The sequence below is a fragment of the Carassius gibelio genome, chromosome B21, assembly GCF_023724105.1.
Source record: "Carassius gibelio isolate Cgi1373 ecotype wild population from Czech Republic chromosome B21, carGib1.2-hapl.c, whole genome shotgun sequence".
Lineage (NCBI taxonomy): Eukaryota > Metazoa > Chordata > Actinopteri > Cypriniformes > Cyprinidae > Carassius > Carassius gibelio.
In genome coordinates this window covers 13,124,611-13,138,696 of record NC_068416.1, presented here as the reverse complement: position 1 = coordinate 13,138,696, position 14,086 = coordinate 13,124,611, and the positions used below count along the sequence as shown (strand labels likewise).

General features: G+C 37.0%; 1 protein-coding gene across 9 annotated transcripts in view; it reads right to left on the bottom strand.

The window, feature by feature from the left end:
- The window catches only part of rap1gap2b (RAP1 GTPase activating protein 2b), a 41,385-nt gene that overhangs the window by 10,913 nt on the left and 16,386 nt on the right, over window positions 1-14,086 (bottom strand). For 3 of the 9 annotated variants that reach the window (XM_052587680.1, XM_052587681.1, XM_052587683.1), the window contains 8 exons: window positions 4,983-5,067; window positions 3,976-4,011; window positions 3,700-3,741; window positions 2,921-2,953; window positions 2,619-2,831; window positions 2,261-2,364; window positions 2,085-2,163; window positions 1,377-1,430 (listed from right to left, as the gene is read on the bottom strand). In XM_052587680.1, the coding sequence (XP_052443640.1) occupies window positions 1,377-1,430; window positions 2,085-2,163; window positions 2,261-2,364; window positions 2,619-2,831; window positions 2,921-2,953; window positions 3,700-3,741; window positions 3,976-4,011; window positions 4,983-5,067 (646 nt within the window). Of the gene's footprint in view, window positions 1-1,376; window positions 1,431-2,084; window positions 2,164-2,260; window positions 2,365-2,618; window positions 2,832-2,920; window positions 2,954-3,699; window positions 3,742-3,975; window positions 4,012-4,982; window positions 5,068-7,007; window positions 7,260-14,086 lie in introns of those variants that run through there. The other 6 variants (XM_052587682.1, XM_052587685.1, XM_052587678.1 and 3 more) reach the window with 5 other exon arrangements.

Sequence of the window (14,086 nt, the reverse complement as noted above, 5' to 3'; positions counted from 1 at the left end):
AACACCGGAAAATCCTGACGTCATGCACGTGCATAGTACGTGTTAGGTATGTAGACAAGCGCCAACAAACATACACAACAATGGTGGAGTAAATTGTGCATTTACTTTACCAATATTACAACCAACAGCGGAGATGTATCATATACATAAAAAAAAAGAAAAAAAAAAGTAACTTCCCTACAGGTTTAGTTTACCAATAAGGTAACAGTTACAACTATTGGCCTGGCATACATAATACAAGTTTTTTTGGCCAATATTGTGGATATATGTTTACACTAATCATTTTGAAAATGGGGCTATATTTACATGACATTGAAAAAAAAATACCATTGCGTTTTTTAAGTTTTACGTATACAGGACAACGTTTTCAATAATTGTAGTATTGGTGAAGTAAATCCACACTTTGTTGAAGATGAATTTAGCAAACTTTTGAGCAGCATCAATAGTACCATGTACTCCGCCATTTTTGTATATGTTTGTTCGCGCTTGCCTTTAAAACCAACACGAACTGCGCATATCTACATTTGTGTAAACAACCCCTTAGTTTCAAGATTTCAGAAACAGCCCCTCTCATGTAAGACACTTAAAAAAAAAAAAAAAAACTATTTGGCCCCAAAACTATTTTGTCTTAATTTTAAACAGTATATCTATTTTTTTGTACATTTTAAAAGTCAACTTATTACATTATTTTTTTTGTGCCAATAAAATCATATGTAACGGTAAAACAAATTGCAAAAGCATTGTGGGAATGATAAGGAATAATATAAATCAATAAATATTTTTATAAACTGTTCAAATATTTAAGGTCTACAAGGGTTTTAAATGGTTTTGAAGAAAAGGCTCGCTCGCCAAGGCTGCATTAATTTGGTTATAAATAGAGTAAAACAGTATTATCCTGAAACATTATGGCATTAAAATTTAACTGCTTTCTAGTTCAGTCTATTTGAAAACATAATTTATTCATTTTCAGCAGCCATTTCTCCAATTTTCAGTGTTACATTATCATTTAGAAATGATTCCAATATGCTGTTTTGGTGTCTAAGAAACATTTCTTATTATTATCAATGGTTGTGCTGCTTAATAATTTTATGAAAGCAATAATACATTTTTCAAGATTCTTTGATGAATAAAAGATAAAAAAAATACAGCATGTATTTGAAATAGAAACATAATTGTCTTTATATAGAAATAAAGACATGGTTTTATTAAAGTATTTGCTGACACTTTTGATAAACTGAGTCAAATAAAAACATGACATTTGTTGAACAAAACAAATTAGTCCCCAAACATTTGAAAAGAACTGTATATAAAATAAAATAATATTATTTATAATTACATTACAACATTAATTATAAAAATATTCATCTTGAACTCACCTTTGGGTATAGCACAGGACTAAACCTCAGACCCACAATGTCTTCACATAGAAGCTATAAGTGGGAAAACCATGAGACAAAAACACATACAGCCACTTAGTCAATAAACATTAAGACCAGTTACGGTTCACTCATTCAATTCTTTAAAGATTTCATAGGTTTTATCACTATTATGAATTATTTTCCACATGTTATTACTTGTTTTCATACCAGAAGCACCCACATAACAAAACACACAACACAAAAGTGTTTTCGACCTTCTATCTGACCCTTAGAAATAAATAGCCCATTTTTTTCTGCTGTGCCTGTAAGAAACACCACATTTGCATGTGAAATGTGAAGCTCCACTTTGACACAGGCTGTGGGTTTACTCTCATATCCAATATATTTCTTGAATATAATATACTTTGACCTCCTGCATCCTTCGATACCAGCCTCTTTGCAAAGCTGCATTACGTGAGACAGACTCACAAAACAATGGGGTGAGAAAAATAAATAAACAAGTTCTTGAATGCTTGGATGTATTTAATGAAGAAAAAAAAATGTAGTGCACGTACACGAGTCTAACCTTTAAAATAGCATACTGGCGAATAACTGTGTTTAATGACTTCTTGTTCTTTAGAGTTAATCAATAAGACTTAAGGGTCTGTCAGGGTGTTTTTAAGTGGTTAAAGCCTGTGAACCGTCTCCGCAGGGCACAATCATTACCTTTGCTAACTGAGGGACACTGGGGAGCTCAGTCAAGCCTGCCAAAGAGATCCTGTCATAGATTGTTTTCGATGGAGTCCTAAGCGAGGGAGAATTTGATAGAGAAATGCAATCAAACGTTTCAAAATGTGCCAATCATGTAATTACACATAAGAGATGGAAAGGGCTGTTATTACCTGAGAATGATGTGCAGGTTCTCTTGCTCCTTCACCTCCTCGTGTCTGAGGGACAGTACAAGGTTGCCATGGTTACTTGCCGTGCAGTAGAAGTTCAGATGTTCCTGAGACCGGCAGATAAGGGAAAATGGTTTAATTGCAAACATTGCCAGTCTAAAGTGCGCTGCGTTAAATTATACCGACTGCTGATTATCAGCGCTCTGACAATGCGAAACGACCTGTGAGTGATCCGTTTAAAATGATCTTAGACAAATATTTTCCAAAAGTCCCAATCTGATTGTAGATTCAAGTATACTAGCCCCATCCTGATGTGGATTGGTTTTTAATTAACGTAATTGCACAACTACTGAGTTCTCACCCTGCCCAGAAAGTGCTTGCGGAATGCGCGAATGGCATAGTTGCTCTCCAGTCTGTAGCCAAACTGTCCTGAATTGCTTCCTTCTCCATCTTCCTCATCACAGAAACCATTCTCCCAGTTAGGGATGGCGGCAGAGGCGTCGGGATCTTCTATCCAGTAACCCCCGAACTGAGGCAGGATAACCTGAGGGTATGGCTCTCCCCGCTGTAACACCTTTGAAAGAAATCAAACTATTATATCCAACTCAATCCACTGTTTTTAGAAGTATATATTATTCTAGTAACAGATTTGGATTGCTGTACCTCCTCTATCCGTGGGTATGGAATGTAATCATCCTGCAGGGGTAAAAATAACGTTTTATGAGATAATGGTGTAAATAGACATCTTCACAGTGTTTTGGAAAGATGATTGTGCCGTGACAGGAATCGTGTTATAAGGCATATGCTGCTCATGCAACCACATTATGTGAGCAATGACATGCAGTCCACACAACGCTTCACAGCCATGCTTACTACAGACATTTTTATGTGGCTGTCTGGACAATCTGAATGAATGCATGCATTTGAGGGTAGGATTATTTCTTTAGTGATCGTCTTTGTTGTTATTTTGCTTGTAAGATGTTTAAAAATGCTTAATCCAGCACTTGCTTTTCTATACTGTATATAAAATGCAGTCCAAATGTCTGAGCCCAAGTGAAAATGCTTCTATTTTGCATTTGTCTAATTTAATATATTCTCATATTTAGTATGAGCATAACAATTTATAAAAAAAAATTAAATTAATTTCATAATGTTTTAGTTTTATTATGTCCCCATTTTGCCTCAATGACACTTAAATAACACTGAATCTAAAATTTGTGTTCTTGTTGTTTCATTGTTTTCGAAATTCTAAAACTTTCTTTAAAATGCGGGTTTAAATTGGACTTTTCAGACTTTTGGACCTACTGTACAGTATATAATGTTGCATTCAGGACATTTATGAAGAACGCCAGCCTCATGCAAATGAAAATACTTCAAGTTCGAAACATAGACAAGCACTGAGCCGAGGTGTAATCTAGTTAAATGTTTTCAAACCCTCTGACCTTTAATCTTTGTGGCCTCATTTCCTCCACCTCAGAAAGCTGCTAAAGTGTCAGGGTCAAAATGTCAGAGGTTGCAGTGTTAGCAACTGACAGTGGAGGAGTGGTGAGGCCCCAAACACAATTACCACACCTATAGTTTCTATTTACCAAATAGAATTAAACAATTTAGCACTAAGTAGCTACTCAAGCTGATAGCTGCCAATCGAATTAAAAATAAAAGCAAGCAAGGTAATACTACATATATTTTCACTTGTTTTGAAGGATTTCGCTTCTTACCTCCATCTTGTCCAACATGTCAAAAAACTGAGTAGACTGTTGAAAAAGAAATATAGAAATTAATATTTTGGCTAACCTTTAAAATGCCAAGTATTTCACTCTATGTAGCATGTCAACATCAAGGCCATCACATATTAGTCTACTAGGTGTGAATGACATGAATGTGGTTGAGGAGTCTCACAATCCCTCGAGTATTGCTGCAGCAAGCAGCACTTACTGTCATTTCAGAGCACTAAATATCACAATCTGCTATTTTTGTTGCTGAGGACACAGTATGTCAGAAGACACAAGTTAATCCGACAATCTGTTATATTTATACAACTGCTTTTGTAGCTGCTGATCTCACAAAATGCCAAAGGATGTTGCCTGGCCAACACAAGTTATTCTGACAATCTGTTATAAACATGCAATCAAAAAAAAAAAAAAAAAAAAAATTGAGGTTCCTCAGGGTTCTGTATTGGGACCCTTAATGTTATACATAAGCAGCAGGGAACAATGTAGTCATCTATATGTGGCAAGCTGTAATTTATGTTCATATAAAATAAGAACATCTGCAATAAGTTGACTAACTAAAAATTATCCCACTATCCATGTCACTATTGCACATTTTGTGCATTTTTCAAAAACTATTCCATTCTTATAAAATGTTATGGGCATTTTGAGAGTGTGCTTTTTCTTTCTTCCTCCTCTGAGGAGCATACAAGTATAGACTACCTAGAGGATGACGTCTGAAGACATGGTCTACTGAGTAAGCAGGGCACGTCACCATCTACAGGTTTGTGTTAGGGTCTTGTCTCCAGAAAAGAGAGAAGAAAGACAGTTTTATCAGTGTGAACCAAATGAGTCCATAATTGCAGCTTTATAATTAAACTATTTATGAAATGTTATCTGGAGGTTTGAAACCGTGCCTCAATTTGCTTTTTGTAGCTGTAAGCTCTCTCTGCGAATCTTCTTTCACTGCTTATTCATAACAGGCCCTGAGAAACAAACAGAAACATGCCGCTTACCTTCATGGTGGGAGGGGCGGTTCTTGGGGGAGAGGGAGGGCAGTCTGCCAGGGGTACATTGGAGATGGTCAGCAACTCCTGCTTCCTGCAACACAGCGACATCATCACCGTCATTCCACGCTTTTAAAATAACATTAATATACAACAAATATACAGCTACAAAGGTACTGAAATACACAGAACGTAACATTTTAAACAGTTTCCCCTAATGCATTAATCTATGATCAACGTCTACTAATCTTAGAGGTGCACTCATTAATCTTTTAATCTTTATGAATGTTTAATTGTGAAAAAAGAATGCATTTATTGATTGATGGTACAAGTTAACTTGACTGTCTTTTAATTTCTTCAATGTGGCATCAGTAGCTAAAAACTGCCTCTAAATGTTAATATAATGGCGAAATTATAAAGTATAATAAAAAAAGATACTATAAGTGCACTTCTAAAATCTGACAATTGAATTTTGTATGGTTGTCTGCAGTGTAGTCCTCACACAGAGAGGATCCTCGCTAAAAGGCTTCTTCTATTGCCTCAGTCTCTTTTCACTCCTTAGGAATGTACCTCTTCTATTTGACCCTCATATGATTTCAAGATCATCAATAAAAAATGGGCAAAAGATGGGCAATCTGTTCTTTAAATGAGTTCTCAGGACAGGAGGCTGACACGTTGAGGATCTAGAGGCTCCTGCTCAAAATTAATTTTCCTTCGCTTTCCACCTCTCTCTTCACAAGTGAGGTACGGACAGAAAGGGGGAGCAAGGGGGAGGTTAGAGACAGAAATGAACAAGGCTCTAAAAATATCCACCCAATCCTTCATAAGCCCTCTGTAAATAGATACCATATATCCATCAATATATTCGTATTAGGGAGCAAGTGACATATCGTTCATTATGCTTGACAAGGTATTTCGCTCACACACTCAACACTCTAGCCAAAAGAATCCAGCCTGCATGTACATATACACACAAAAACTTCTGATACTTCAGCTCATATTTGGAAAAATAAAACACACACACTGAAATATACTCAATAAATGGCACCATACCGAGTAAACAACACATCCTGACCAGGAGAATTATCTTCACACCTCTGGGAGGATGTGAACAGCTTATTGTCACATTGTCTGTCATTTCAGTCAACATGAAAACACCCTTCCTGGAAAACTCAGCAAGAGTGATTGTGGGTAATTTCACATGCTTTTGTACATCATATATAATCAGTCTATCATCAGGTTTGGCTGAGTTCTATAAGTTGCCATCTATCCATCCATCATCCAACTTAAACCCATATAAACATATTTCCTTTCAAAAATACTCAATCATTTTGCTAGGAAATAACTGTTGATTCTGAAATCAAGATGCTACTGATGATGCTAAAATGCAATATTACAACGGTTGCACTTTATTTTACAGTACGTGTACTAATACGTCCTTATAGTGTACTTACAGTGTATTTATCTAAGAAAGTTCTGGTAACACAAGGTCACTACATGGGGTAGGGTTAGGTTTAGGGGTAGGTTCAGGGTTAGTACCTAGTTATTACATAGTTATTGTAATTACTATAATAAGTACATAGTATATACATGAGGAACAGGACTGTAAAATAAAGTGCTACCATTACAACTGATACAAAACATGGCTGCTACACAACCCCTGAACAATTTGTTTACACTAATCCTCATCAAACAGTATTACTATTATCTATATTATATATAAAATCATAAAGCTACCAAAGATTCCCTTGTTTCTTGGCCAGAGAGTGCTAAAAATCACTAAGCACAACTTGCCCAAAAAGTGTGCAGAACATGCAGGCCTAGAATGAAATGAGTCCTCCAAAACATTCCCCTGGAGTTTCAATCCCCAGCCAAACTTTGTGTGACAGAATCCAAAAACGAATCCACGAACAGCAGTGTTGCATGGAGTACAAACTTCAATAATGCATGAATGTTCTGACCTCGCTCTCTCACACACATATCTCTCTCTCAACCACATACAGACATATACGACCCACAATGATGTTCACCCACCACTGGCCGTCTGTCTCCGCCAGCCTCCGTCTCTCACACCGCTTGCGTGAACGGTGGAGGAGTCCGATGAGAGCGGCGGCAGCACGGACACCTGCTCTCCGACAGCGCACTCTGGACCTGAACTCAGACATGGCCGAGCCTCAGGTTCAGTCTCAGTCCTAGTCTTCAGTCTCTCGTCACATCACACAGACACCGGCTCTGGCTAAATCTGCATCGTCACAATCTCCAAAGATGAGGTGCTGTCCTCGCCTGCACAGACTGTGTGTGTGCATCCTTCACTGTGAATACCTCTCATTCTCTCTCTCTCTCTCTCTCTCTTGCTCTCTCTCGATCACCCTCCCTCTCAAATGGCATTTTACTTTGACACCTTATTCTCGATTAAGGAGCTTTCATTGCTTAACCTCTGCTCTTCTGCTATTTTTCTCAGACATTTCCACTATATTTCTGTCTTTTTCTCACCACAAATACATTTTACATATGCAGTGATTTGCTTTTGTCTTGCACCTTTGTTTGTCATCTTGCGTTTTAATACTCGGAAGCCCTCAGCAATATGGAATTATTGCTATTCCAGCTCTTTTCTTCCATTCGATACCCCGATTACATGGTGTCTGTGTGGATTTTGTTCCTGCCCTGTAGGCACATTTTATATCTGTGACAAGACTCTCAGTCTCTTTAATGTCAAGTTAACCTTTCTAAATATCTCAAAAGACACCAAATCCTGAACAAAATAGCAACTATTAACTGGCAAGCCATTATATTACATTCATTTATATCTAGAAAAGAATCCTAACTCAAAGAATATCCAATATAACAATATTTGATATGCATCAAAATGCACGCTGAAGCTGTTTTGTCTTAGACTCTTCAAACAGAAAGTCATAAGGAGATTTCAGAGGGCTTTGTTTACACTCCCTGCAATTATAAACCCATTTTCATCATTTAATTTCACCTGCTGTGCAAATCCGCTCCTACTTGTTATGATTTCGGCCGGAGCGAGAGAGGGTGCATGTGAGCAAAACGCTTCCGTAACATAAAGAGCATTAAATGCTTCAGGGGATTTGCTAGCTGAAGGCAATTATCGCCGTGTGCACAGGACAACACTGGTGTGGCGCTCTATGATGAGGCATTCAGACTCATCAAGAGCTGTGTGTCACAGACTAATGGCTGCCAGACAAATATGCCAATACAACAAGTGTAACGATATATAGTGTGCAAATCAGCTCGTTTCAAAAACAGTCATGAAATACAAATGACTCATGACATGTAGGGATGATTTGAACATCCTTTATGTGGTGGTATGATACTGAATAAGACAAGCGTGCTATTTTGTAGCGTGTGAGACGAGGGATGTTGGTGGAGATGGAGCTGATATTTTCACGTGAGCAAATCATAAAATAATAGTATAGGCTTAGGTGTCATCAGGATGGTATTCAGATTGCGGTTCCTTTGCTGAATACATTGGGCGAATTTCTATCTAGGATACAAAACACAGCCTGAAACAAAAAAAAAATGCTTATTTTCTTTGTTAGGTCAAGTCAGGTTTGCAATTTTTGCATCCTTATAACAATATCTTAACAGTTTGAATTTTTGTTTATTTGTTATTTTCTAGAAAGAAATATTAAACTTCAAAAATAAACAGGCACCATTTATTGCATTAATAAAATATAATCAATAAAATTTTGACTTAAACAGTCGTTTCCGGGTCAAAATACATAAAAGTACATATTCCAAAATTACACTTCCTCCAGTGAATAAGTCCATTCCCTGTTTTCCTCTCGGGTATAAATCCATTGACATATTTGTTTAGAACTGTTATGCTTGTAATTTTGCTTGATCTGTGCATATTTCTCTCCAGATTAAGATGAGATGAAAAGAAATCAAGGATAGAAGACTCGAGTTTGAAGCTAGAAATGTCTTAATAATGGATTTGTTTATTAAAAACTATTTTTTACTTCACAAGATGTTGATTTATGGACTGGAGTCTAGTGGATTACTTTTTTTTTATCTTATTATCATTCTGACGGCACCCATTCACTGAAGAGGATGCTAAATTTCTCCAAATCTATTCCAATGAACAAACAAACTCATCTACATCTCGGATGACCTGAGGGTTAGTACATTTTCAGCATTAATTAAAATATTTGGGTGAAGAATTCCTTTAATTATCATGGCAATATAAGCAATATTTTTTTAACAACTACTATTAAACTTACATGTTTTCTTTTAAGCTCTGTGAACATATATAAATTATTAAGCGTATAAATTCAAAATGCATTGAAATAATCAGTTATTTTCTTTCAGCTGCCTTCTACAACTTTTGTGGCAGTAGCTGTGTTTCTTCCTCCTTTGTAAGTGCATTTAAATTCATTATATTTTTCAAAACAACCATAAGGAGGAATGAATCAAACTGACACTCTCTTATATTTTGTGCGATTGGCTGTTCCCTGCAGACTTCTGACTTTCAGGTGCACACGCTCCAGAATTAATCATAAACTCTGGCTTAAACCCTGAGGTGACGGAGAATGTTTATAGCAAGCATTGTGAGCCCACTGAACTTGATTTAAACCGGGCTGGATTTGTAGAGATGTGTCAATTCTTAAACCCACTCTGAAACTCAGAGTTTGTTCAAACAGCTTTATGCAACCAGTCACAAATGTTGGTTCATAAATATAGACAAACTTGTAATGCTAATAAATTAAAATATATGTTTGATTATACTTGATTTTTTTTTCTTACAGTTATTTAAAAAACAGTTTTTAAAGTAATGTAACAATGCCACAGTTGCTGAAACTACCTGATACAGATGAGAAATTATGCATATTTACACCAGCATCAGACAAACATTAATCTAAACGGTTAACAAACTGCTAAAAGTGAATTATTGTGTAATACTTTCATAGGAATGTGTGAGGAAATGTAGTGTCTCTTTCCATCATTAGAGCGGATGTTTCAAAAAGCACAACCAGCAGGTGCCTCTTGTTAAACCACAATGTGGAACCACAATTGAACAGATATGCCAGTTCGAGGTAAGGACCCATGATAACTGAAGATACACGACCAGAGCCGTGTGCTTAGTATTCAAGGCCACTGGTCAGCAGGGTGAACACGTGCTGGGAGAACCGGCCCCCTGCTGCTTTCATGCCTGATACACACATGCAGTCATTGATAAGACCCTGGAGACAGAGCACACAGACACAAGAGCACTTGATCCTAAAATGTGACAGCAACAGAGATTTGAGTTGGGTAAATATCTGAAGTCTACAGGTTTCTGTCTGCCCTTCTCTTCTCAGCAGGGATGCCACATAGACTGGCTTTGGCTTTCTTGTGTAGTTTATAAACAGTCTTCCTTTTTTGCACTGCTTCTTTTCATTAAAACCCCCGACATACTGCTCTAGCACAAGCTGCGAGACTAAAGGTATAAGGCAGATCCAGAAGTCTCTATCTATGTTGCCTTTGAAGTGTTTCGTGTGTGTGTGTGTGTGTACGTGCCCTCTATTATGACACTGTGTACCAAAACACATTCAATTTATCAGCTCGATACCAACAGGCAGCTGTGTTCTCAGAGGCCACATGCAGTTTGATATTCCATATATCACATCATATATGGCTTAATTCATCAATTTGACCCTCCATGACCATTATAAATGGACCAAAAAACATAACTCTGATGATAACTATAACTATACTGGCATCCACACCACAGGTTTTTAAGACCTTTCAGTAACTACGGCCATTTAAAATTATTTCACTCAAAACGGCTGAAAATCATATATTAAATAAAATGACTAGTAACATTAATTAATGATTTATCACTTTTTTCCAATAGATAGCGCTGTTCCCAAATTGACATGGAGTGGTTAACTATGGGCGACAATGACAAATGCATAGGTTGGTGCCAATATGCCAAAGCATTGCAGAAATACAACCTTAGAAGCATTTCGGCATTTTTCATATCTCCTGACCACTAGGTGGTGCTGTGTCAAAACTGTGCATGTAACCTCAAGACATGGTTGCCATAAACTCCAAGTTTGATCTGAATACAATATAAGCATTGAGGAGATACAGCCTCATGTCCACTTCGGCGAGCAATTTGTTAAATTCATTCATGCTTGACTCAAGAAAGATCTGACCTATAAAAAAGCTTTAATAACTTTGTGTCATCACCATCTGAAGGTGCTCTGTATCAATACTTGTAATAATCGGGCAAAACATCTAGGACCAGTTCGCTAAAGTGTTTTTTTGAATAATCTCAAATAATTAACAAATGATTTAATATACAGCAGTGGTTCTAGAGGCAAAGTAGCTCATAATGAGGAGATCTATCATATGCTATGAATATCGTGTGTATGTGGGAAAAGTGTGCAATCAATTAAACACTTGAAAAATGCGATATCACCCCATTAGTTTCTCACAGACCTTTAATGCTGTAAGTCAAACAGGCCCGCTAAGTTTCATTACGATCAGCCTCCATTAACCCATCTAATAGGTGCTCAAATGCCACCTCACTGTTTTTCGAAATACGCAAATGGCTCATTGACTTTGGACAAATATACTGTATGTGAATTTTCAATCCAATCAAACTAACAGATATGTAGTTATAGGCATTTTTTGTTTTTGTCCAATAATATCACCACATAGTGGCCAGACTCATGTGAATAATTTTTCTTGTGTGACCTCAGATTGAGGGTCGCACAAAGGGACACACAAAGCATGACATAGGAAGTATTCGCAGCACCTACAGCAGTCGCATGCTAGTCTCGCAAGTTTGTTTACAGGAGCAAAGGAAACAAAGTTTCCTTACTTTAGCAAAGGGAAACCAGTCTCCTATTGGCTTATATCAAAATCCTCTTACATTTTTCTTTACAAATCGTTTTTTTGCTTCTAATGTGTGGCCGACATATTTTTAGCTGTCTCTTCGTTGAATTTGCGTGTGTGTCACTAATCACAGGTGCGTGCACTTCGACTACATCCTATATCATCTGCCTGAATGACTTCTGCGTGCGACACTTAGTAGAAGTAAAAAAAAAAAAAAAAAGTGTTAATAACATTTTCTTAAAAAAAAGCATCGATTCGCTACAGGAGGTCTTTATTCACCCCTGGAACCGTGTGAGGCACGTTTTAGTATGGATGGATGCGCTGTTTTCAACTACTTTTGGCCTGTTGAACAAAAAACACCAGCCCATGCAATTATAAAACTTCATCTAAAAAAAAAAAAATGTCATGTACACATAGGATGCTTTGAGGTTGAGTAAAACATGGACTAATTTTAATTTTTGGGAGAACTAACCCTTTAACTACAATCAGGTTTCAATGCTAAAAGGGGGGCTTTTTGTTGGTCAATACAGCAAATCAAAGTGACCAACTTAAACCCGTTTTAAAATATGCATGGGGAAATCTTGAAATTCATGATTGCGTGAATTACTATTGAACAATGACCACATCTTCACTACAAAAGACACAAGCACAATGGTCAAACACATCTGTCTAGTATAATGGAACAATGGAGCAGACCAAAACACATTTAAAGCGCTTGTGTGAGGGAGTAAAGAGTTACATGCAAGTACAACAAAGATATTTCTATCTGTCATAACTTCTGGGTAGAAATAGTTCAGACACTGGAAAATAATGAAACTTTCTTACTTGCAAGTTGCTAGTGTTGAGTGCCTGTGCTCATGCACAATATTTAATTGTTTGGCATTATGCTATGAAAGCACAAAAAAACAATAATACTTTCAGTTTTATGTTCCTTTTTCGGCTACATTTTTGGCTACATCCATCATTTGAATATTTACTGTGATTGGTCAGTTTAGTAAAGAGAGAATTCATGCTATCAACCAACTCCTCTAACACACAGTTAAGTCCATATATATTTGGACAGGTACAATTTAAATGTTTTTAGCTGTTGACCAAAGCACATTCAAGTTAGTTATATAATGAACATGGGTTTAAAGTGCACACTATGAGCTTTAATTTGAGGGTATTCTCACTATAATTGGAGAAAAGGTTCAGGAATCACAGCTCTTTAATATGTACCTCCTCCGTTTTTCAGTAATTAAGTAATTGGACAGTTGACTCAAGAGCTGTTTCATGGACAGTTGTGGGCTATTCCTTCATTTTATCTACATTAATTAAGCAGGTAAAAGGTTTGGAGTTGATTCTGAGTGTGCCATTTGTATTTGGGAGCTGTTGCTCTAAACCAAAGAAGCTTTACATGCAAGTGAAACAGACAATTGTTAGGCTTCAAAAACAAAACAAATTCATCAGAAAGCAGAAACATTCAGTGGCCAAATTAACAGTTTGGTGCATTTTGAGAAAAAACACTCTGGTGAGCAGAGCAACATAAAAAAGCCTGGACAACAGTGGTGGATGATCATAAGATCCCCTCCATGGTAAAGAAAAACCCTTTCACAACATCCAGTCAAGTGAAGAACACTCTCCAGGAGGTAGGAGTGTAACTGTCAAAGTCTAATTAAGAGAAGACTTCACGAGAACAAATGCAGAGGGTCCATTAAAAGGTGTAAACAAGGCCAGATTAGACTTGGCCAAAAACATCTAAGAAAACCAGAGTACTTCTGGAAAAGCATTCTTTGGATGGATGAAGTTAGGATCAACCTGTACCCTAATGATGGGAAGAAAAAAGTATGGAGAAGATTTGGAAGAGCTCATGATCCAAAGCACATCGTCTGTGAAACATGGTGGAGCAGTGTGAGTCTTGAGCATGCATGGCTTCCAGTGGCACTGGGTTCCTGGTGTTCATTGATGACGTGACAGAAGACAGAAGCAGCTGGAAGAATTCTGAATTGAATTGTAAAGGGATATACTCTCTGCCCAGATTCAGCCTAATGCAGCAAAGTTGGGCGGTGCTTCATAGTACAAATGAACAATGACCCAAAACATACAGCAAAAGCAACCCAGGAGTTTTTGAAGGGAAAAAGTGGAATATACTGCAATGGCAGAGTCAATCGCCTGAACTCAACCTGACTAAGCATGCATTTTACCTGCCAAAGACAAAAGTAGAATAAAAAATAAAAAAGGTATTTTAATTCCTAAGGATTTTATGGTATATTTTTGTTCAACCC